The following is a 26862-nucleotide window of genomic DNA, read 5'->3' as shown; positions in this document are numbered from 1 at the left end:
TACGTGGCAAAAACTCTCCAGGACTGTGGAGAGATACAGTGGAGTCATCTGAATATTAAGAGATCACAGGTCACTTTCTCCCAGAGGAAATTCCTCACTCCGAGCCTCTCTGGTGCAAGAAGCATGCCAGTAGTTCCATGGGCAAAGCAAGTATGATGGGAGAGAGAGAGGGCACCCCAGCCATGTGCTGGGGGCGATCTCAAGTCCTTCTGAGATAACCTGTCCAGTTCACACTCTGGCCAGTGGTCTTGTATAAAAATTATAGACCCTTCATAAGAACTCTGGCCCTATCCCCAGCCTTGCTCAGGATTTTATAGTGTTGATTCAGGTGGGATGGGGGTTAGTAGGAGTGAACATCTAAGAGATCCTTCCCTTTTTCAGTAACACAACAATCAGTGCTTGCCTCATAGACAGTGGGAGTTCCCCCTGTGCATTGCAGCTTGATACATGGACAAAATGGTGTAAAAGAAGTCCTAAAGTTTCGTACTGTCAATTCAATTAAGCCTTGAAGCTCAAGTTCAATGAAGTGCCAAATGTCGATTACAAAAGGTAAATGTTTAGTCAAGAACGACAAAGCATTGGTGAAACAATAGATTAATTTGTTGAGAGACTGGATACACTCATAAAACACTGCAGGTTCAATTAATTTAATGACAAAGAAACAATACCTCTCAGAGTTAATGACGGATGCCGGTCAGATTTATTCAGATGACAAACCTGAGAGAAACTCTTAGTCTGGAGAAAGTTTTCATGGCTGAAGAATGGGCTGATTGACAAGCTGCTGGCATGGAGGCCGGAGGTGCCCAAAGTGAGTCAGTCATGAACATGAAAAGTAAGCTGAAACACAAAGCTGAAGAACACAAGTTGACATCTCCCCGGAAAAAGTTTGTTTCAGATGTGGATTGTCATTCCCGCATGAAGGTACATGTCCTGCAATTGGACAGAGATGCAAAGGCTGTTGTAAAGATAACCATTTTGTGATGGTTTTCAAAGCAGAGGAAAAAGTAAGTGCATCACCGCAAAAGGACAAAATGGCCAACTGAATGTTCCAGAAGCGATGTTCGACATAGCCCACAAGACCAAGCGACAACACCAGTTGAGACAAATCAACTAAAAATGAAGTAGATAGTCATCTAAATCATTGTTGAAAAGTTAGTCAGTAACAGTATCAAGTGAAAGTGAAGAGGATGATTGTGCAATGCTAATTTTTACCTCGGAGAAATACACACATCTTGGACTGGCTGCATGTGAAGAGAAATACCAGTCAAAGAACAATGGACATGGGAAAGTACCCACGTCATTCAAACGTTGCCCAAAGATTACACTGAAAATAAATGGTTGTGCAACACCTTTTAAATCATCAACAGTGGTGCATCAATAAATGTTTAATGCATGGGGAGAAGTACAACAAACTCTCTCCTTCACAGTAAGTGTCACCATCAAACACAAAAAGTATACACATTGGTCGCATTGCTGCCTTTGAAAAGTAAGGTTTCATTTGTAGCGATGATGAAACGGAAGAAAACAAAAGTGCCAGCAACCATCACGTACTTCAAGATACACCATAAAGTGCCTGTCTGCTTAGTTTCAACACAGCTGCTGACATGGGACTGATATTGGTGAATTACAATATGAATGCTCATTGGGAAATAGTAAGTTAGTACCCCTCGTTATTTCATGGGTTAGGAAAACTTAAGACTATGAAAGTACAATTGTATATCAATGAAGATGTTCGACCTGTTGCTCGGAGACACAGAAGAATTACATTTCATTTACAAGAAGCTGTTGAAAAGAAATTCAAATCACTACTTAAGCACAATATTATTGAGCGTTCTACTGGTCCGCCGCCATGGGTTTCTCCCATTGTGGTAATGCCCAAAAAGGATAGTGAGGGAGCTGTATGCATCTTTGTGAAGACGTGTCAAGCGAACTAAACAATTGAAAGAGAATGACATCCAGGTCCGCACATTGCTGATAAGATAACACTACTGAATGGTGTGAAAGTCTTCTCTCGCCTTGATTTAAACCAAGGATGTCATCAGTTGGAATTCAAAGATAATTGCAGGCACATTACAACCCTTTCTACACATATTGGTCTGTTTTTATACAAAAGACTAAGGGTCTGATTTAGGTCTCAGTGGATGGAGTACTCTGTCACAAACGTGATGGATGTCCCTTCTGCATATTCCCATCTCCATAAGTTATAATGGGATCATAATACAGCAGACGGCATATCCGCCACGTTTGTGACTGAGTTTTCCTATTCACCCAGATCTAAATCAGGCCCTAATGTTTGGCCTGTCATCAGCTGCAGAGATTTTTCAAGATTTCATTAGAGGTATCATGCAGCCTGTTGTAAATGCTGCTATAGCAATGGCATATTGGTTCTGAGAGGTACCCAGAAGGAACATGACAAAGCTTTATGGCAAGTATGTTGCTCACTTGTTGAGGCTAGTTTAACGCTAAATGATGAGAAATGTAAATTCAATAAGACAACCCTAAAGTTCTCTGGCCATATCTATTCTGATGGGGCATGACACCCGATCCAGCTAAAGTACAAGCATTTTCAACTTACAGTCCCTCACAAGGTGTTTTCTTGTTGCGTTCATTCCTTGGCATTGCAAGTTACTGTTCACGATGTATACTAACTTTGCCACTGTGAGTGCTCCACTGAGAAAGTTGACGGACAGGAATGTTCCATTTCACTGTTCACATGAATGTAAGTAGAGTTTTAAGAGCATTAAACAAGCTATTGGAAACACTACTGACATGGTATATTTTGATCCAAAAATATATACTAAAGTTGCTGTTGAGGTTAGGCGCTGTTCGTGCACAACACAGCGGACAGCCCAATGCTAGAAGGCATATTGTGGCCTGTTCAAGATTTTGTCCCAGAATTAACATGCTTATTCACAACCAGAAAAAGAAAGCCTGGCAGTGGTGTGGGCTTGTGAATATTTCCATGTATGCCTGTACGGAAAACCCTTTTATGCTTGTAATAGATCATCAAGCATTGCTGACCATCTTTGGCAATCCAAAAACCAAGTTACCTCCACAGATTGAAAGTTGGGGTCTACGATTGCTGGAATACATCTACACAATTGAACATCATCCAGGGAAAGATCAAAACCTTGCCGACTACTTCTCAAGAGTGCCTGTACAATGTCCAGGAACCCATCTAAGACTGCTGAAGCCTACACCCTTTCATGGTAAAATAAAACACATAATCGGCCATTTCAGTGGGACACATTGTCACTGCCATGAGCCAAGATGGTGACATGTTGAAATTGAGACATTATTACCCATCAGTCATGGAATCAACATATTTCACCTTTTACCAGTGACAGTGTGTTTGAGAAATACAAAAATGTCAAAGAGGAACTGTCAGTGACACAAGAAGGAATTATCCTGAGGGGTTCAAGAATTGTTATTTCAGACGGTCTGCAACAGTAAGTGATTAAAGTGGCTCATGAGAGACATCGTGGAATTGTTACCACTAAACTAGCTCTCCGAGATGGAGTCTGGTTTCCTCATCTCTATGAACAAGTTGAAAAATAATTTGAAACCTATCACTTGTGCAACTACCTGTCCTCGAAATCTACTCCACACCTCCTAAACAAGTGAGAGATGCTGAAGCATGTCTTGGAAAAAATTGCTGTTGACATTTTTGTTCCACTTTACAATGGACATCACTTATGGTGATAATGGACGAGCACGCTCATTTCCCATTATTTGAAGATCTCTTTTCTATCACTCAGGACTGAGTTATTGAAAGATTAGATGGCATATTTGCAACATGGGCATTCCTACAATTTTGTAAGCTGACAATGGCCCACTTTTTAATAGCAGAGAATTCAGAGACTTCCTCAATCTGCTTAATGTGAAGCATCCGAAGTGCACACCTCTTTGGCCAAAGGCTAACGCCCTTGTTGAACATTTCATGAATTCGTTAAAGAAATCTGTTCAGCGTGCTGCACTAAAGAAGCTCAAACTCAAGACTGTCTTGAATTCTACTGTACAGACTTATCATTTAACTCCTCACTCAGCCACAAATGAAAGCCCTGCAACACTGATGTTCAGGAGAGCCATAACAACAAAGTTGCCTCAATTGACCCACATCCGATCCAAAGCAGATGCCGAGACACATACAACTGACTTGAGTCATAAGCAGAAAAAAAAGGGCTATGCTGATGCGATATGCAAAGAACATTGCTTTCAAACAAGGAGATCAAGTGCTTGTTTGTCAGTCATGATGACGTAAATCTGATTCAAATTGTAACCAGCAAAGAGCACATGTTAACAGCCCAGTGTCCAGAAAGTCTATCATGTGAGATTTGTCGCACTTCAAACAGCTGGCTCAACGCTCATCGGACGTTAATGTCAATGAAGAGACTGGATCAGAGAAAACCAGTGAAGAATCCCAGACTGTCATTACTCCCATATCACCAGTGCAGATTGTGGCCACTTTAGTTATTGATTTCCACTTTCCAAAGACACAATACGGAGGAGTTAAAAAATGCACCAAGAAGACTCATTGTAGAATTATAATATGCATATGTTAAAAAAATTTGTAATTGTTTTATTTAACGGGGAGCGATGTTTTGTCTTGTGAGTATGAATGATGGAACCTTTTTGGATCCTGAAATACTCTGTAGTATGATGACGTAAGTGTTAGAAAATGGGGCAGTGAACAGAAGTTTAGAATGTTGATTTGTGGTTACAGGATGAAGAAGAAAGACGAGTTTACATAGCTCCATTTGTGGCGTATTCATTAATGGGTATTCAGGCTGGGGAGGACGCTACACTCCTGCTACCCCCTTGTTCTATGTTGTGCAAATAACTATGAGCTTTATTGCATTACCCTGAATAGGAGTCGAGCAATGTCATCTGCTGCCCTCACAGTGAGGTACGGACCTCAAGGTTGTCCAATCCTGGGAGTTCTGCCTCTGTGCCTCCTATGCTACTGGATGAGTGTTGGGTCGCTGATGGTGACTGACCAGTCACAAGACACAGATTTTTACATTTTTAAGCTAATTTCTTTTTCCGGAGCTGGTGGTGAATGACCATTCAGCATCATGAAGAAGACTGAAACAGGCTCATCCTATCTCTCTGAACCTCAGTGTATAACTCATTTATGGTCAAATGTCCAACATGGTGTTACGTAAGGAATCACATTCCACTGTAAGATATTGCGAGAAATGTGGAAAGCAACGCGGTTCCCCAGTATTTTACCACAGGAAGTGCAGGAGAAGCCTGTTTACTCTGAAGAGAGATTCACAGACTATTAAGCGAAAAACTGAAGCAAGTGTAAATGATGATGCTGGAACAAGTGAGTGCATGAGTACATGCTAAAACAGAAGAATATAATTAAACTCAAATCTGTATGCTGCGGAATGTATATATTTGTGGAAAGATTAAATGCTACAAGGGAACATCAACGTGTGTGAAATTAATGAGTTGACAAAAGGCTTCGAAAGTGTGCAACCATTAATTGTGATTCAAAGATCTCAGCAGTTTGTAGTATGGACGTAGTGGCTGCAGAAGCCCGTTATCATTCATCTTGTTATAGGAACTGTACAAGGGTTAAAGCAAAAGATGCAGATCATGCATCTAGCTTTCAAACCAATGATCACTACAAAAATATGAGAGATGAAGCATATGACCAACTGTTTCAATGCATTAAAACTTATTTTAGAGGTAATACTTGGGACGGCACTCACTGAAAGGCTTGAAACCGTTATGACACACAGAGGAATACAGGAAATAGACAAATTAACCAAGAAGCATGTTAGAAGAAAACTGGACTCCGAGTTCGGTGACAGCTCCATATATTCCCAGACAACCAAGGAAAATGATTGTCCCAACCTGATAGTGTCATGCTACAGGACATTGTAAGACAAAGCCAGAGTTTGAAAAGAGAATAATCAGTTTTAAAGGTTAAGGCAACAAACATGAACAAGATCACTGATCAAACATAATCACACATAAGAACAATCATTAAAACAAACTTGACATCAACACCATGGCCATATCATCCATCAGACGTTGATAAAGATTGCTTTACAGTGCCTGATTACCTTAAACGGTTCCTACTAGGACTTCTGACTGGAGAGCTAGAAAACACAAAGACATCCAAAACGGTTGTCTTACTTATGCAATCATTCAGTCAAGACATTATATATGCAGTCACAAATGGCCATCAGAAACTCCCCCCCCCCCCCCCCAACCCCCCCATATGCTGTAAAAAACACTGACTGGCAATGTTGAAATCATTTGCACTCTGAACGGACTTGGTCATGGGATTTCATACTCGCCACTGGAAGAAAATAATCCCATCTTGTGTCTTCAGAAACATGCTACTACCCTAAATGAGCACATTGTTCTTCCATCTGACATTCAGCCTCATGTCATCACTAATGTAGCATGGGATAACATTGATAGACTGGAAGAGACTCTCACTTTTAAGGGGACACCTCATCGAGTCAACGGTATAGCTGTGCAGCCAAGATGCTTGAACCGCAACCTTTTAAAGCTCCTCTCACAAGCATTAGGAAACATAAGCAAAGAACATTGACCACCACAAATACTGAAGAATTTGTTCATGTATATTTCTCGTGAATGAGTTGTGCCCCAGCCATTGATGACAAGTACTGAAGTCATGCTGGAATGTGTTGCCCAATTGAAGCTTGGACAAAATAAGAACATAATCTGGGTTGTTACAAGACAAGAAGTAGGATTTATCAGTACTAGAGACCTATTTAGTATATCACAGGATTCCATTGGCTACTTGCCCACCATTAATGCTCCTGAAACTGAGTTGACAACTGTTTCTGGAAATTTGAAACAGTCAGAGCTGATAAGGGAATCACTGCATTTGGTGAAAATTGTAGTGGTCAGGATCAGGCTCCCTACGCAAAAGCAACTGAGATCGTGTGGAAGCATAAAGCAACATACAACAGAATCATTCTTCGAATGGGAACCTTCCACACCATTTGCAATGTCATGTCCATTCTTGGAAAATGCTTTCAAGAGGCTGGCCTTCGCGACCTTTGCATTGAAGCAGACATGATAGCAGAAGGATCAATAGCATCAGTACTAGTAGGACACATCTACAATTGTGCAGTTCAAGTACTCAAGTGCGTATATGAATTTATGTTGAGACTGGCTTGGTTGGAATTCATCCCCTAGGTAGAGGAGATTTACGAAGAGAACATTCAGATAGTCTACTCCTCCAGTGAGGATGATAATGACTTTGCAAAAGACCTATGCCAACAGAGATTAGAAGAACTCTTGCAGAATGCTGCCTTTGCTGAAGTAAAACAACCTTGGGATGTACTCCTGGAACATCTTCGTCATGACAATGAAGATCTCTCTGCATTTTGGATGTCGAATGTGGATATTGTTGAAAATGTTTTGCTGGCTCTGCTGCGTGCTGCTTGAGTAGGAAATTGGAATTTACATTTTACTGCCATATGCTCTATGATCCCATGGTGTTTTGCATATGACAGGGTGAACTACCCTAGATATTTTCCTGTATACTATGCCGGAATGACATTACTTGCAGTAAAACATCCAGCAGTGCACCACAATTTAATCAACGGCTCCTGTTCAGTTCAACTGTCAGGTGTTAATCCAATTAGACAAATTCCAGTCTATCAAGTGATAGAGGTAACAATCTACAAAGACACACAGACTCCAGGTGGTATGATACGGTTCAACCTCAGGGCGGGTGCTGTGAAAAAGTATATGACGGCTGAACACAGAAGTGCCTATTTGGGGTCAGAGAAGGGAAATGGTTTGTAGCAACAGATCAGATCTTACTCACACAGACCTACATAAGTCACGAATTGAAAAAGATAAAGATACTGTTAGGAGAGCTGTTAGACTGGTTCAAAGCTGGATAAAACCGTTTGTTGGGCCACATGATCTCATTAGTCTCTCCACTGCCAAAAAGGCATCTCCAGACATAGGGGGTCATTCTAACCCTGGCGGTCCGCGACCGCCAGGGCTAAAATGACGGAAGCACCGCCAACAGACTGGCGGTGCTTCCCTGCCCATTCTGACCGCGGCGGTAAAGCCGCGGTCAGAAAAGGGGATCCGGCGGTTTCCCGCCGGATTTCCCCTGTCTGGGCTGAATCTCCATGGCGGCGCTGCAAGCAGCGCCGCCATGGAGATTCCGACCCCCTTCCCGCCACCCTGTTTCTGGCGGTTTTTACCGCCAGGAACAGGATGGCGGGAACGGGTGTTGTGGGGCCCCTGGGGGCCCCTGCACTGCCCATGCCACTGGCATGGGCAGTGCAGGGGCCCCCTAACAGGGCCCCAGCATGATTTTCACTGTCTGCTTAGCAGACAGTGAAAATCGCGATGGGTGCAACTGCACCCGTCGCACCCCTGCAACACCGCCGGCTCCATTCGGAGCCGGCTTCTGGGTTGCAGGGCCTTTCCCACTGGGCCGGCGGGCGCTCCCTTGGCTGGCGCCCGCCGGCCCAGCAGGAAAGCCAGAATGGCCTCCGCGGTCTTTTGACCGCGGAGCGGCCAAGTGGTGGTTCCCGCTTGGCGGGCGGCGACCGCCGCCCGCCAATGTAGGAATGACCCCCATAGTATCCAACTTCATGGAGGTGCATGAACTAGGTGAATAGAGCTATACAGAATATAAACCTGTGCGACTTGAGAATAATCCACCTATTAAGAAGTTTCATGACCCAATGAAAATGAACAAACTAAAAACCTTCACTAACATATCCAAAAAGAAGGCAGTGAACAGAAATGGCAGGACAATCATCATGAAAGCAGACAAAGAGCTGTTTGGTTGCATCATTGTGACAGCACAGAATCTGAATCTTCAAATGGCGGATGTACTCTCTCATCCCCAAGGACCTTTAACATGGGCTTTAGCAACTCCAGAAGGTCTGTTGCGAAGAACAAAAAGAAGCTAAACTAGCAACATACTTGCAGAAAAACATTACCCCTGCTTAGGAGAAACCTGGAAATTCAGTCGTGCTGATTGATGGCATGGTTCTTGTTCAGAGAGTAGAAGGAAGGAATCAAACTTTGGTGGGATAGTTATGTCTGTTTTGTACATGGCTTTGCAGGAAGGAAAAAGGAGTCAAAGAATCGATGTTGTGTTTGATAAGTACAATGATACACCTGGTAAGAACAGCGAAAGGACAATCAGAGGGGAAGAACTCTGGTACCAGTTACAGAGCAACTCACCTTCCCAGATTGTCAGACAGTAGAGGAAATTCCTACACCACATAAGGAATAAAACAACTCTCCTCGCATTTCTTGTTAACAATTGGAGGAAACTAGAGCATTTTGTAAAACTGAAGCAGCAGATGTCTGTTTGTTTCTGCATGCTGCACATACGGCTAATGAGAGTTATGAGGCAGTAATGATCAGCTCAGGTGACACCAATATATTTATTATGTGTTTGGGATTCCATGTTAGAAACATCACTGGCTTATTTCTGAATTGTGGTACTAAAATATGCATTGGGGAAATAGCTTCAACTCTTAGTGAAAATGTTTGTTGAGCTATGATAGGTCTCCATATGTTTACCGGATGTGACACAGTAAGCGCATTTGTTGCAAAAGGAAAAGTAAGTACATTCAAAATCCCGACATACACAGGAAACATTTTTGCAGCTCAGAGACAAATGGGATATCTCTGAAGAACTAATAGATATATTGGAGCAATTTTCGTGCTTGATGTGTGCACCAAAATCTTCAGTTCATCACGCAAATTACTTGGCATATCACCTATTCTGCACAAAGAAGATAAACCGTCATTAACTTCCACCTTGCAGGGACTGTCTGAAGAAACACTCTGAACTTGCAAATTATCAAGCCACTATAAGCAAGAGATGTCTTCTAAATGATCCACAAACACCTAGTCCAATTGGGAGGGGATCGAAGTTGGAAAAACATGAGGGAGCAGAGCAACTGGTAGTGGACAGGATGGAGGGGCAGCCAGCACCTCAGGCTGTGTTAGATCTAATAACTGCAAACTGCCAACATGTGTCTGCTGTCTAGATGACCTCAAGTGCACTGACATGTGCAGACTTCCTGCCTCTAAAAATCAAACGGAAGCTGAGAATGATGACACCTATTCAGAAGAAGATGAAGACGTTGAATTTGAATGATAAAATTGTGTTTATGTTCACTCATGACATACATTGCCTGTGTAAGATGTGACAACTGCTATTATTTGAATTTGTAAGTGAAAATTATGCATATAATTGATAACAATAAGTGAGGGATACAATTAAGTTTTATTACTATTATTTTAAGGACTATATTGTCATTATTTCAATTAATATTTATCATTATTTTGTTCAATTATGTTTAATTTAAGCAATCTGGTGGAATAGTATTTATTATTCCACATATTATGATGGATTTGTATGCTATTTATCAAAAATATGAAAAACATTATTTATTTCGGCTATGGTTACTAACCCAATAATTTTGGACAAATGGCAAAGAGATATGACTTGCTATTACATATTTTCCATCTCTGGGCATCCATACCTTGCAAAGAAATCATGTTAGAAACCATCCCCCTGAGTGGTACCAATGGCCTAAATTTGGGGTCCTGGCTCATGGCCTAACCCTAATCCCGGGGGAATACCTCTCTGCGCCTACAGCAGAAATTGAGGTAGCAGTGATGTTTATGGCTTCACTCTTTCATGAAAATATCAGACCCAGTACTCAAAGCATGCAGCATCCTGTCAATTACCCCCTCACACCCTTCCATCACACACACACATCCGAGTGATGAGGGAATATTTGCAGGGAATGGTGACAGCTGGTATTCCTTTTAGTACAGTTTTATGTGGACAACTTCTTTCAAGTCCTACCAGGAGGAAATGGTGGATGCAGAACACCCTTGACAGAGCACAGTTTGCCCTGAGTTTGTGATTTAAATCCAATGCAAACACCTTTTGCACTCAATTTTTAAGTTGATGTGGCCGTCTGAATGAGGCAATTTTTCTTTGAGATGGAGTTTTGCTCCAAGTCATGGATTCAGTGACCAAATCAGAAAAGTGATCACCCCTGATGTTCTGACCATTCTGTACAAAGATGGCTTCCTGTGGAGCCTCCTTCTCTGGGATATTCAAGCTTCCACCAACATATAGTTGTCTGGAGTAAAGCACAAAAGAATTGATAAAAGAAGGGCAAAACTCTATTCAACTAACATTAGCCCAATAATGAAAGTCACTGAAAAAGTGCAGACTGGGTCACAAACCTGCTGACCCTGAGGGATGAAGGCCAGTTCACCTGATGGGAGTCCGCAACCCTGGGTTTCCATAACCACTTGATTTTTCCCTGGCCTCCTGGGTCTCCCAAAATGGGCTGAATATATTTACCATATTTTGGGACAGCTGTTGCAAGCAAGTTGATAAACTCTGGGTCGGTGGGCACTGACACCCAATTTGAATGAAGTGGTGATTGGCCTCATGGCAGAAGATGTGCGCACTAGTAGATCATTCCTCCTTACATGCTCTCCTACAAAACTCAAAAGCCCTATGGAGAGGCTCCTATTTGTTCTCTTGTCCGAGTAGCTACAAAGTGATCTCTGCAAAAATACTCTTTTTTTCATTCTCTTACATGTCTTTGTGACTCAGCCCTGAAACATCCAACTCTGTTAGTAAAAGTGCAAAGAGGGCACTGTTTCTGTATGTACCAACCTGTATATGAATGTTCCCATTTCAAGATGTTTTTGCGTAAATTGACAACGGCATTTAAGGGTATCTAAGAGAGGACCACAGGATCTCTACTTTATGTACTGTAAATATCTGCCAGAATAGACCCCTTTGTTTTTCCTTCACAACCAAATAAAGGGGGGTGGGGTGGGGTGGGGTGGGGAGTCCTGCAGGTGTCAAGGTAGAGTGGTAAGGTAAAACAGATCTCCCTGAATCTCTAGATTTTCTGTAACACATGCAGCAATGTCAAAATGAATACAGGCCCTGAAATCTATACACCCTTTTAAAGAGGAACATTTTTTCTTTCATTAGGTGCTGATTTAAAAGAACGGTCCCGGATGAGCAATGAAGAAGTGGGACATTTTGTTCAGAGGCTGAGAAAATTAATGAATGAGATTGGTAAGTTCTGTAACTCAAAATGTGCAGAGCACAAATGAGAATTTCAGATGCAATTTCCCATTTAGATACTATCAGTTTGAAGTATTTTTTAATGTCCCCTTCTTTCATTATGAAAATACTTGGTAGTCACAAAGTCCTTAAACAGTAACAATAACTTGCTTTTTGTCGAGTTCATAATCGGGGACCGCTTCTCCGCAATGGCAGAGGGGCGTCACCCCCATGGCTAGGAGTCCGCGTATGAAAAATAAAACGATAGCTTAATATCATTTTATTTTTCATCTGCTGGCTCAGCCAGAAGTGCAGGGAGGAACAGGGCTGGACCACGGGAGGTGGGAGGGGAGAGGGAGGAGGAGGAGAGAGTGCACAGAAGTGCATATGTGTGTTTGCCTGGCCGTCACAGACCGGCCAAACACACAAGCACACTTAGGTTTCTCCAACCCGGCTGTGTACACAGCCTGGCTGGAAAAACTGCGCAGACCCCAGGGTTGTGTCCGAGCAGCAGTCCAAGCCGCTCAGACCAGTCCTGTCGTTGCTTTTATGCTAGGCTGGAGAAACTGCACAGTCCCCAGGGCTGTTTCTGAGTGGCATTCTGAGCTGGTGAAACCAATCCTGGCACTGCTTTCATACACATGACCTTCAAATCAAGCAACCTACAAGCACTTAACTCGCTTAGCCTTCTTGCTGACTCTAAAGGTTACCAAAAAGATTAAAAGTTAAGTTTTACAGTCAGTAAAACTCATTTCATTAGCACATTTTCAACCAGCTTATAACACCATTAAAATAGTCCCTAAAATTGTGAACGCAAAAGAGATATCACTTATGCTGCCCACCCTAAGGAATTTGTGTACAATATTGCAACAAACCATCTTGGGGACACAATCATGTAAGACAAAAATAAGAATAATGCATTAAAGTTCAGAATTATATAGGCTTCAATTCTCTCCTCAAGTGCTAGCCCATCCCAAACCCTCCAGCCCAAAATCACTGACAACTGTTGGAAAAAAAAAAAACAGCACAAACCTTATTCGAATTACACCAAATAGAACTGAATGTTCTCTTAGTTGAAATCACAGTTTAAAATTAACGGAATACGCTGGCTAAGTCTTATTGGCAGACACATGCTGAAATCCTCTTTTAGTGTTTTATCTGAATAATTTCTTTTAGGCTTCCTTTCATGCTAATTTGGAACTGCAGGTATTAAAACTGTTACATGTGCAAGCTTAATTATTAAAGAGACACCTAATGCACAAGACACTGGCTCATGACTTTGACCTTCCTTTGTTTTTATGTCCAAGTAAATAAGTGCCATTAAAATGGAAGATGGAGCCTTTCATGCACTACTGCCTATCTGGCTGACAAGCTCACCATCTCTAGTGACTCGGCACACTCACAGCCAGAACACATCAAACTAGAGACAAAGAAGTGTTAAAAAGAAACAAACACGGCATTGGGTCTTTTCCATTTAAGGGCCATAGGTCTGGAAAAACATCCCTTTATTGATCAGGCCCGCCCCAACGCTGCTCCAATTTAGGAAAGACTTGAAGGCACACCTCTTTAAATAACACTGTATCACAATGTAGTGACAATCTCATAACCAACTACTTCTCCTTCCACTTGTTGACTTTGTTTGTCATTGACTCTGTACAGCACTCCTCTGCCTTTGGCTAGGCTTGTGCTTTAAAAATATCTCATACATACTTGCGTTGTTAATTCCTCACATCAGAGAAGGAAACAAGTACGTTTGCACTTTCAACTATTGTATTGGAACGGCGATCACTTTATTGATGGGGCTGGTTGTGGAAAAGGACCACTTACAGTGTAGTCCCTTCATCGTTTTGGTCGCTAAAGCAGGAACCATTCACAAATTGACAAATCCTAACTTTGTAATGAAATCATGTTTGTATTTTAAGACCTGATCAGTGAGGTCATAGTGTTAAATTTGATCAGTATGATCCTGCAGTCTGTAGGCCATTTAATTGATTTGGAGATTAATATGATGTTTCTAATACATTTTTTAGTCAAATTGTTCTACTTCAGTATGTTTATTCTTTTAAATCCTAAACATACCATGTAAATTTGCTCAGAGTTTTCCAAATATCGGCACCTTTTGTTTTGGTGTAATGTATAACAAAATTAGTTTTGAGGTATGTTTGACTCTTAGCAAAGTTATAGATCTTCAACATAGCAATACAGAATCTTCCTAATGAAGTCTTTGAAACGTCTGTCCTGGTAGAGATTCATGAAGGAGATACATATTGAAAAGTAGGGGCAAAAACATCAATCCCTGTTCACAGTGGCGAACTATTGAACGGCACTTTGAGTTCTCCTTTTTTTGACAAATTAAGCTTCAGTAATTTGTGTAAATGTAAGACATTTATTAATGTCTATTATTTATTAATGTTAAAGAGAAGGATCAACATTCTGTTTTGTTTGTTTGGTTAACAGACAGTTTTCATTCATTAAATCATAGGCCATGCAGAAATTGTCAAAGCATGAACTTTGCGAATCTTATCATATGTGGCTAGAACCTATGACTAGCAGAGCAGGTACTGCACAGTGAATCATTGTTGATGATGCGTTTGTAGGGTGAGAAGGAGCTCTTAGCAGAGATTTTGCCTGTAGAGTCATGGAGTGTCACAAGTCTATATTTTTCTGGATTACATTTTGGATCCCTCTTATGAACACCACAAAAATATTTTTTATGACACTGCTATGTTCAGTACTTGTAAAAATGGAAGTCTGAGACCAGCCACTACACCAATGGTACCCTCCATAGGCTCTGAGGGGCCAGATCCAGTTCATACTGCCAGGATCATCACATATGATTCATCTACTTTGCATTAATATATATGGAACATGTTTTAATAGTCAGGTGTTATACTGAAAATCTATTGTGCATCCGCTCTCAAGGACTTACGTTGGACAGCCATAAGCTGGGGCATGACTTGAACACAACATTTGTAAACCCATCCAGGCCAATGGCTCTTTAATTGTTCAAAAGCCCTTATGGCATAAAAAAAACTCATTTCACTAGAATTGAACTCTATGTTAAAAATAGATACATTTGCCGATGTGTACTTCTCTTGGAAATATTGTGTTCAGTTTGCTTGCAGGGTTAAGTTTCAAGGGAATGCTCGAATGGAATTAGTAACAGTACTCTCAATTTATCATAGGTGGTTGACACTACTAGAATTTATTGGATATGTCAGATGTCATAACATTTGTCAACAGCGGTTGTTTCACATCACATTGAGTCTTAATATTTCATAACGTTTTTATAATATTGCTTAGCTCTGTGAATATCATAACTTTTTTGGTTTGGAAAAATCTTTAGAGGTGGTTTTATATTTAAGAACTTGTCATAAATTGGCTGTATGTGATTCTAGGAATATTACTTGTAGCAAACTTGCTCTATTACACTGGAAGTATTAGAAGGACATTTTAGGTTTTCCATATCATTGTGGAATTTTCCAAAATAGATTGGACTAAAGACTGGGTGCCGAATCATAAAGGAAATAGTAACTCTCCACTCGGAAATGTACATCTACATCTGAATGTGGATTTACTACATTTGGAAATTTAGAAACATTCCTGTGAATATGCATGGAAAGGTGCACTAGGTGCATGCTTCCAGGTAGATTTCTGGGAAGTTCTTGTTATATTCCAAGTGGTATCCCATTTCTGCTGTGGAGGGTTCTCCTTAGTGGAGAAATCTGCACAAGACCAAAAGAATCCCATGTGTGAACGCACATTTTTATTTTTTTCACTGTGGGGATTTTTATTCTTCTTAGGGGAAACCCCTTTTTCCACAGCTCCTTTATCTGGGGGTGATTCATTTCCAACCATGAAAATGGATGTATGCCAGCACTGTGCTCATGCAGAAATCCAACCCTTCTCATGCTGAAAAAGTGAAATGTGAAGAGTTTCTGAATACTCACTTAGTTGTTTATGGGCACCCCAGAACGTCCAAGGCTAACCACCACTTGTAACGCTGATAAACCCTACATTCACCTACCAAGAGTAGGATTTATGGGTGCTGAGAACTCTGCTCTCATGGTTGAGATCCCTACAAAGATAAGTGGGCTTATGCCTGGCAGGATACCCATTTGTGAATTCCTCATAGGTGTAAGCCAGTTTGATTTGGTCATAACCTTATATACTGAATTTCTATTTGTGGATCAGCTCCTTTTTGTTTCTAATTCCAAGTAATTTTCCTTCATACGTGTAAAGATGGCCACACTCCTTGAATTCAAATACAAATTACATTTTTAGGGCTAGGTTTAGTAATTGTGGCAATGTGGGTTGTCATACTATGCTCTGCTGCCCCTGAACCAACTTTCAGTGTTTCACCATCCCTGCTAATCCAATACCCTTCTTATTGTTTCTGTGTAAAGGAACATGGGTTGTGTTAGTAGTTCACCAAGGAGTTTCAAGGTTTTGATTTGATATACATCTTTGGTTGTACAGATGGTCAAGGAGCGAGGGTTGAACATCTTGCTGCATCGATCTAGGAGGCTTTATAATGAAAGGTTCCAGAATTATGGCTCAAAGGGGATCTAAAAAGCAAAAAGGGCAGATCCAGTCTAATGCATAGCTATCTCACTATCAAAAAAGGAGATAATTGTACTCTATATAAATCTGACAACGATTAGACAACCAGGACAAAGGAAATAAAGTTCATCATGGGAAAGGTCCTTGGAAGCATAGGTGTTGGACTTTATTCCTTTTTCTCATTGACAAAACTAATCTCTGGTTGTTAACATTGTTTTATCGTTTTTCCAAGTTTTTCACAGATACTGTGTTACAGCAGGGGAGTTTGCATATCAAATCTAAGTCCAATGACAATGTAGATTTTCCTAGTAATTTATGAAGGAAAGTCTTAATTTTATTAAAGACACAGAGGCGAGTATTATGCATTTCTTTTCTTATTTAATTATACAGCAGCTGCAGTCAAGAACAACAACTCCTATGAGGCAACAGTAAAGGTGGCCAATGGGAAAGCAACTGTAGTCCAAATAATACACCAATCACCGATAGTATAACCCTATAATACAGATCTTGACTGAAAACAGACCTCTTTTCTTATGCGAGCTTAAGAGGTAAACAACGGAATAATCGAACAACAAGCACATAGTGCCATGAACACTGACAACAGTTCTTGAACAACAATCAAAAGTCCAGAAATGGAACGAGGCAGATGTTGGATCCTTGGATCTTGAAACTTGGAAACGAACGTCGTCGGAGAAGCGGAACCAGGAGCTTGGTAAACCTTGAAGTTCTTAAGAGGAAGACTGAGGATTCGCTGAAGTTGTTGCTGGGAGGTAACAAAATAATAATAAGCATTAGAATTTGTAGAGGCGGGATAATACTCGCCTCCATGTCTTTAATAAAATTAAGACTTTCCTTCATAAATTACTAGGAAAATCTACATTTTATGACAAGACCGGAGGCTTCTATTATGCCATTTTAAAGCAAATCAATAACATCTAGAGAAGCATGGTGAACAGGCTTGCAGTAAAACATTCTAAACACATTATCATTAGACCAGTCAGCCGATCTGAGAATGTCCTCTAGTCGAGAACCCGCCCAAAAGGCTTTGGAAGCCATAGCTCCCCTAGAGGAATGGGCTCCGAAAGCGGACGTATCAATACCTGCCAGGTTCCTAATCCATCTAACCCAATGAGCTAGAGTAGGAGAGAAAGGTTTCCTGAAAGAAATCAGGAGTTGTGACGAAGAAGAAATCCTCAAATCGGCTGTCTGTTGCTCATAAATCTTTAAACACTGGCCAACACATAATTTGGGATGTTCAGGAAAATAAGGATAAAACACTGAGGAAAAACCAGTTTTTCTCCATCTGTGAACATTGAAAAGAACACCTGTTGGAGTAAAAGATCGTGCTGTGATGTCTAAAGCTCTAACATCGGAAAGGCGTTTAAAGGAAATGAGACACAATAACATCGCTAACTTGGGCGACAACTTTTTCAGAGGTAGGGACTCATTGTCCGGCCAAGACGAAAACAACTTAAAAACAACATTTACATCCCATAACAAACTGTATTTAGGTTTGGAGGATTAGCAAATTTTACTCCCTTTAACAGGTGACAAACCAAAGGATGCTCTCCAATTGGTTTTCCATTGCTGAAGACGTGTGAGGCAGGTATAGCAGACCTATATGAGTTAATAGTACGATAAGTCTTACCTTTGCTAGCCTCTGCTGCAAGAAAATTGACTACAAAAGTTACATCTGCTGTAACGGGATCAATGTGTCTTCCCAGACACCAGCTATGCCAGAGCGACCAAGCTGATTTATACACCTTTCTTGTTCCCGGGGCCCAGGAAAGACTGATGAGGTTTAAAGCCTCTGACGAAATAGAAGGGAAAGAGTGGGATTCCCTTAGATTTTCCATACTGAAAGAGTTAGTAGATTGTCTAGGATAAGGGGATGAGGAAGACCGAGGGGACTGGAGAGAAGAGCTGGAAAGGAAGGAATAAGAAAAGGGCATTTGATTGCCAGCTCCAGAAGAGTGGGAAACCATACTTGAGACTGCCAAAAGGGAGTGATTAGGACCAACGTGGCTTGTTGGCGACGAACCAGTGCTAGAAGACGCGCGATCAACATGAAAGGAGGAAAAGCATAATTGAGAGAAGTCGACCAATCCTGAGAAAAAGCATCGGAGGCTAGCGCCTCGGGATCCGGATGCCAGCTGAAGAACTGCAGACGTTGCGTGTTGCGGCGGGATGCAAAAAGATCTATGTGGAAAGGTCCCCATTTGCGGAAGATGGATCGGAAAATGCGGTGGTGAAGTTTCAAGTCGCTTGAGTCTTGGAAATGACGAGAATGCCAGTCTGCCAGCAAATTGAGATTGCCTGGTAAATATTCTGCTTGGACTGGTATTTTGTTTTGAAGACAAAAATCCAAAACCCTTTCGCTAATTCCGCTAAAAGTTTGGACTTTGTTCCTCCTAAATGATTTATGTAACGAACTGCTGATATATTGTCCATCCTGAGCAGAATAGAACAACATACCCTGTCTTTTGCAAGGCTTTTTATCGCAAAGGACCCGGCAAGCATCTCTAAACAATTTATGTGCAACTTGGACTCCTCTAAAGACCATGTGCCTCCAGTCGAGATTGAACCACACCGGGACCCAGCAGACTTGCATCTGATTCTAATACTAGATCTGGGGCTGACGCAAAGATAGTCCTGCCGTTCCAAGCATCTAAATGGTCTATCCACCATTGCAGTTCTGTTTGTGAGTCTAGATCTAGGATAACTGGATCCGAATAAGCCAACCCTCTTTGAAGATGACGAATCTTTAATCTTTGGAGAGCTTGATAATGTAATGGGCCTGGGAAAATGGCCTGAATTGAGGAAGACTAAAGGCCTACAACTCTTGCCAGAGACCTGATGGTGAGACGAGAACTGCGTAAAGTTTGAAGAATTTCTGACTTGATAGACTATCTTTGCCGAAGGAAGAAGAAGACTGCCGGACACGGAATCTACTAGGAAACCTAAGAACTCGATTTTTTGGGCTGGGGTCAGGGAAGATTTCTCATCGTTTATAATAAAACCTAGATCGGAAAGAAGCGAAGAGGTTAAATGGACGTGATGAAGCAAAAGAGAGCGTTTTTGGTTCATAAGAAGTATGTCTACGTAGATTATTAATCTGACTCCCTGGGCTCTGAGAGAGGCTACAACGGGTTTCATAAGTTTTGTGAAACACCAGGGAGCGGAAGACAGTCCGAACGGAAGGGCCGAAAAATGGTACATCTGACCGTGCCATTGAAACTGCAAGAACTTTCTTGAAGTTGAATACATGGGCACTGTGAGATAAGCGTCCTGGAGATCCAAACGAACCATCCAGTTGCCTTGAAGAAGCGAGTCCCTGAGATGAAGGATGGTCTCCATCTTGAAGTGTCTGTAAACCACAAATTGGTTGAATGATTTGAGATTGATCACCGGCCGCATCTTCTTGTTTTTCTTCTGCACTAGGAAGACTGTACTGACGAACCCCGAAGGATCGAGGGAACAAGGGACGATCGCCCGTTTTTGGACAAGAGATTGAACTTCTGTAGAAATCATGTTTTCCATTTCCGACGAAAAATGGGGCGGATGAAGAAAGACTGCTTGAAAAGGCTCTGAATAAAGCTCTATAGTATAACCCTGAACTGTGTTCAAAACCCAAGGATCTGCAGTGAGAGACTGCCATTTTGGAAGGAAAAAAGCAAGGCGACCTCCCACCGGAATAGTAAAAAGATGACTTACTGGGTTGGGCAGAGAAACGGGAGCCTCGGCTGCCCCTGCTCCTGAATCCTCGGTTCTTCTGGGGATAGAGCTGAGGCTTGAATTCCTGATAAGAGGTGGTGTAGGGGCCTCGGGAACCTTGATTGCTGTATTACCGGCCGGCAAAGCGGTTCCTGCCTCTGCCGGCCCTGGAGAAAACCTGATTGGAAAACACCTTTTTCAAGGATTGTTGGGCTTTGTCCAGTGAAGCAAACGTGGTCACATATTTGCTAAGTTCCTTGATGAATGATTCACCAAATGAACAACCTTCTGCCTTGACTCCCGGGTCCGAAATTGCCAAACTGACCAATTTAGGATCTAACTTTAGAAGCAATCCCTTCCTGCGTTTGTGGGTTATGGCGCACTTTGCGTTCCCTAACAGGCAAACAGCTCGTTGTACCCGCAATGACAACTCCACGGGATCCAGAGTAGCGTCTTCTAAACGGGCTGCCTCCGCCAAATCAAAAATACGGGCTAAGGGGCCCACCACATCCACCAGCTTATCCTGGCAGGTAGACCAGGCCTTGTCAACCCCCTTTCGAGGGTCTTTCCCAAATTTGGAAAAGAAGGCTATGAGGGAAGCATCAATGACCGGGGTAGTCGTTATCTTTGAAGGCAGGGCGGGACGTGGACACTCCGACCTGAGCTCTGACCTGACCTGTTTGTCCAGGGGAGAGCGTAATTTGGAAGTAAGGTATTCTGCCACATGATTCGCAGGCAACCACTCGGTAGATAGTGGATGCTGAATGTCATTAGGGTCAAACATAAGCTCACCCTCCGAGTCAAAGACCTTGCTGTATTTGGAACTCGAAAGGGTTTGAATTTTTGCTTTTTTGCGAGGAGGAGAAGAAGAGACGGAGTCTCCGTTGTCTTTGTCGGAAAGATCCGAATCCTGATCAATATCATGCACATTCTCATCAGCAGAATCCAAAATCTTGGAAATTACAATGGGTGTAATGTGTTTCGTTTTTGCTGCGCATTTTTTTAGACGATTTCTTTGAAAGTGTCTCCTCCCTGAGGGGAGGCCTTTGATGAACCGCATCCTCCGCCTTTTGTGACGAATCCTCACTGTTCAAAAGCGTTGTTTTGTTTTTTAAAATTCCTCGACACTCTCTGCTTTCCCCTGCAGAGTGGGCCATCATCGTCTTTGACATTAACTGTACCACTGAATTTTCTAGAGTCTTCGATAATTTATCCATAGAAGCAGAAACTGCTTGCTGTACTGAAGACTGGATGAAATCATTAAGATGTTCCTTAATCATTTCCTCCTCCTCTGTGGCAGTATGAGAAAATGGAGAACTATCCATTGTACCAAGATTTATAAAATTAAATAGGAGCAAAAAATCACTGCTGAAGAAAAACAGGTGAAGAAGGGGTTAACAAACTCCCCTCAGGTCAATGAAGGCACTGAAACTCCGCCTCTGGGCGGGGAAAGACCAAGGCACCAGGAAGCGTGTGGATGGAAAAGATGGCCCTTCAACAGCTGTCAGAAAGGCTCTGGAGACCAGCACGAAAAGCAGCCGAAACCGGGAAGGCACTCGAAATCGGTGAGGCGAAAACCCACAACCGCTGATTCAGCGCAATGGCGCTGAAAATAAAACGATCTAAATGAACTATTAACGGCGCGCGCTGGTGCAAGAGAGACGCTGCTGCTACACGCCGACTGATCGCAGGGCACAGAACGTTACAAAGCAATGCGCGTAAATGAAATAGACACTAAGTTAGGAAACCACAAGTAAAACATTACATATGAAATACTGTAGAGATAATAAAGGACAAATACTTATCTTGACCTTGAGCAGCAAGAAAAGAGGGCTGTTCTCAGTCAAGATATGTATTATAGGGTTATACTATCGGTGATTGGTGTATTATTTGGACTAGAGTTTCTTTCCCATTGGCCACCTTTCCTGTTGCCTCATGGGAGTCGTTGTTCTTGACTGCAGCTGCTGTTTAATTAAATAAGAAAAGAAATGCATAATAGGAGCCTCCGGTCTTGTCATAAAATTACCATTTCTTAGCCTGTATTTGCTGCAAAGTACAACTTGGTCATCAATACCGTCATAATTTTAGAAAGCGTAATCAACTGTAGCATATGTAGCCATCACACCAGATAGGTTGCCCAAAAACATAACGTTTCTGTTTATAATGTAAATCATAAATGCCAGATAGAATGCAACAGAAGTCGGTTCTCATACATTTGGAATCCTGTTAATTAATCTTTCAGTTTGTTGCTTTTTTGTTTTGCTAGTATGTTTCACTTATGCTTATGAGTATTCTTTCAAACCAGTTTATCCGCATCTCAACGATATGGAGTTGCACCTAACCAATTAATAGCAGCGTGCCTTATTGATTATCGATCAAAACCTGACGTGATAGTTATCTTGTGAACTTTCTGGGCACTGTAGAAAAAACAATATAATTGGGCCGTCTTCGTCGCACACCTCGGCTTACTTGCGCACAATACCTATGATGATGTCTATTGAGGTGCACTCTACCAGGAGATTCTTCGGGTCACACCACCTTTAAACCCCCCAAAGTGATTTTGAAAACACATTTAACTATGGGAACACTTCAACATTAATCCTTGATGACCGTCTTGTCCTTTGTTGAACCATTTTGACAGTGCTGCATTACTGAATTAAATACTGGTCTGTCGAAAATATTAAATTGTTCTGATACAAAAAGGTTGAGGAACAAGCCAGTAAAACCTTATTAATCCCCAAAAACAGAGGTGATGGGTTTTGGCCATTATTTTCATAACAAATTTATACGGATGCACACATTTTAAAAAGATGGCTGTCAAGATATCAAGACTTATTTATGTACTCAGGATATTTTATTTTATTTCAAAGTCAGATGACTGCTCATGTTTGAATAGCTTTAATTCTGAAGGAATCTCCCTGTTACCTTGTGCAGCATACAATAGGGGGCACATTAATTAAAGTCAAAAGTAGGGAAAAATGAAATCTCTGTCTTCTACAAAGAGCTCAGTATTGCCAGGACCACAGGAGCAGCATCTATACAATAACAAAGAGCAGGGACCCATTTTGAAGTCTATTATAAATAAATTCACTGGGGTTATACCACACCGTACAAGATGTCTCTAACAATACATCTAGAATCTGCACACTCGAACACTCCTCGTGATTATGACTGGCGTGAATTACCAGCTCTAAGTATCTCAGCCAGCTGACTGACATTGCCATTACTCCTGTGTGGGAATTCGCTAAAGGCCAGTAATTCTAGGTCTATACAATGGTGTACTAAGATGACTCCGCTTTTGCTGTAACAGATCTGATGTTCATTTGCAGATCGTTGGATTCCTTTTGAAGTTCTAAAAGAAAAACAGCTCAAAGGCATTAAAAGGGAACCGAGAAGCCTATGCTAGCAAAGCAAGCTTATAAAAACATTTACACATTTACTGGGGAGGATAAAGGTGAAGCAATATGTATAACTTCCTCATCGGCATTATGTAGAACATGCAAGGGACATACTTGAGAAGTGCACATTTTAAATCACATTCTTTGCCATTACATCTGAGCAGCCTCATTTTAAGGATTTTGGGGACCCCGGGCACGACATATTTGTGGGGGCATGTATGGAACACCTTTGATTTTAACACCCACGTCCTTCTAACTCAAGCCGGCATGATGCCACCCAATGCTAAATTATATGTTAAAATATTAACAGGATCACACAGAAAAGTAGAAATTTGTCTTGCCTGGGGCCCCAAAAATCCTTAGGATGACACTGGGTAAAGAGACAGAAGTAGAGGTTAGCAGAGAGGTAGCGAGAGGTTTAGAAAGGGAAATACAATAGAGGAGGGGTGGCTCCTCCGCAATGGATGGGGAGTGTTGTTTTATTTTTCATCTGCTGGCTCAGCCAGCAGTGCAGCGAGGGGTAGGGTTGGGCCAGGGGAGGAGGACAGAGTGCACCTGAGTGCCCATGTGTGTTTGGCCGGCCTTTTCGCCAGGGCTCCATTCTCTACGTGTTAGCGGAAGGCTATCTTTTCGAAGACCGGATTTAGTCCCTTCCTATACAAAGTGGGAATGGCCAGTGGGCCACCCTTCTCCAGATGAACGGAGAGAAATTTTTCCAAACTATAATTCTAGACAATTTAAGGCTTAACAATGGATTTTACAGCACATTTTCCAAACATACATTGGCTAAGAAGCAGTACGACTACAGACAGCTTGGAGGGGGATTATTCCTTCATTGGGCCTGCCACATTAACTAGGTGAAATATTTTTCCAAAATAGAAATAATGCAAGTGTTCATAAATAAAGAAGCCTGCCATTCCTTTTATGCAAGTAAAGAGTTTATCAAACATTTTGTGCTGCTAAAAATGAATGCTAAATATGGCAACTTTGAATGGTTTCCACTCAGGTATTCAAGGGTACTACTTAGAGTGCCAGCTTGTGAGAAGTGACCATTGATGCTCTGGTGGTGGCAGGCTTTCGCTCTCTGTGATAAGGGGCCAATGACAGTGCACAGGCTGTTCTCAATTGTCCGGCTCTTTAAAGTGCCTTTGCAATCTAAGAATCCCTTGCTCTGGTTGGTACAGTACCTTGTAAATCTTGTAAAAAAATAAAATCCTAGTACCTAGGTACCTATGGCATTATTTGCGTGCCAGAAAACTAATTGCCTTTCTATGTGTGGGAGCAAAACAGTACCCCAAAATCAACACACCCCAACATGTTTACCTCAATCCCCCACAATGTTCGGGAGATGGTGCTAACTTAAATTTCGTGAGGCACCTCCCAGGATCAAAAAATCAATCAACAATAAAGTAAATTATTAATTAGAATGACATGAGCCCAGTTAATAACGTAGTTACAAATAAATGAAATGATGTTTTTTTTGTTTTGTTTTTTACAAAATTAATAAATACGTAGTACAGCGTCAATGCCATGAAGGCTTTTAATTTCAGAGTTATGCAGAGTAAGTATAAATCAATTTTTTTTTCAAAATGTTCTAAGTCCAAATGGACAGAAAATTCAATTTAAAAAACGGACAGCATTCCCAGGAGCACCTAGGTCTCCAGGAAAGTATTCTGGCTCATTCCTACAATCAAGGGATTTTTTTACTTTATTCGTGCATATTGAATCAACATTTGTGCAGATTTATTGTGTTGTGAGCAAAAGTGTCATTTCTTCTTTAAATCGGAGCACAAGAAAAATTAACGTCATCACTTTAGCGCCCAAGCACTATCTTATTGAAAAATATTTTAGCCCGCTGTATGTTAATATCACCCGGAGATGTTCGAACAGAATATGTTTCACTAACTATAAAATGTTATGGTTACATGTTACCAGTCATATCCAAGCTAAAGGGAAATGTTCACACTGAACAGAATAAGAATAGTGGAAATATCCAAATATACTGCAGCTTGACTGTGCTGTGCAGAGTTCGTGGGGAGAGGATGGGTGCAGAGAGTGAAGGAGTAAATGAGTGACAGAAATTACTTCCATTTTGCTTAAAATGGCGTTTTACACAAAATGTGGGCGAACTAAAATGCTTAAGAAAATACACTTCTGCGCATCATGTGAAACACGTTTCAAAATCTTGTTTAAAATCAGACTGCAGATGTACATTTGTGCATATAAATGCATATTGCACGTTATTAATGATGCACAAAAATACAAATCTAAAAACATCTCTCGAATATGTAAAGCCCATTTGTACACAAAAACCGTTGTCAACATGATACATACCCCAACTCCCCTCTCCTGGCCGTCCCACCCTATCCTCTCTCCTATACCCAGGGCCAGGGCTCCTGAAATGGGGGATGCATTGCGTGCACTTAGAGTTTTAGGAGCAGTCTACCTGTCACAGGTCCGAGTACCAACTGCTCAGTGTTCTGCTGCTGAGAAAAAAGAAGTGCACACTGTCTCTGTGGCTCCTGAGTTACAAGTGGAAGGAAAATTCCTTTGCTGCTCAAGACTCCTGCCATCTGAGGATAAACCCTTCGGTGCTGTAACACCTTCCACACGTCGCGTGTTCTTCACGCACAAAGTAGCTGCTCAGACCCAAGGTTCAAGTGCGGCTCAGCCGTATGTGGACACTGGCAGAGGTTGTGACTAAAATAAGGTCTTGAGCGTTTTCATAGCTGGATCGTGGCAGCTCATTCAGTGTGGAAACCAGCCCCCTACTTTGCAGCCCATCGGGGAATTGTCAGAGTGCCCAAATGGCCAGTCCAGTTATGTCTGCATGCTTAGTCCCTTTCCCCAGTTTGTGAGTTTTAAACTAGTCTTACACCCCCTAGCATTTGAGCAGATGATGAGCAAGTGGAACTAACGAAAAATAGTAATGCAGTTTTCTAATAACATTAACAAGTGAAGCTTGTTGCAGCAGATTCTACTCAATTCTACATACAGACTAATGTATTATTGAGAGACCCACCTTGAGTCACTTGTGTGGCAGAGTGGGACACTGAGAGAGGGCAGGGCAGGAAAAGTAAACTAGAGCAGGACACA

The 26862-nt window shown here is 41.7% G+C and overlaps 1 protein-coding gene across 1 annotated transcript in view; it reads left to right on the top strand.

The window, feature by feature from the left end:
- ECHDC2 (enoyl-CoA hydratase domain containing 2) overlaps positions 1–26862 on the top strand; it is a 111956-nt gene that overhangs the window by 24322 nt on the left and 60772 nt on the right. The window contains exon 4 of the mRNA XM_069232655.1: positions 12017–12103. Coding sequence (XP_069088756.1) covers positions 12017–12103 — 87 coding nt within the window. The remainder of the gene's footprint in view (positions 1–12016; positions 12104–26862) is intronic.

Source organism: Pleurodeles waltl, chromosome 4_2 (assembly GCF_031143425.1).
Source record: "Pleurodeles waltl isolate 20211129_DDA chromosome 4_2, aPleWal1.hap1.20221129, whole genome shotgun sequence".
NCBI classification, from domain to species: domain Eukaryota; kingdom Metazoa; phylum Chordata; class Amphibia; order Caudata; family Salamandridae; genus Pleurodeles; species Pleurodeles waltl.
The sequence above is the reverse complement of the archived record's forward strand: the minus strand, read 5'-3'. Positions and strand labels throughout refer to the sequence as shown.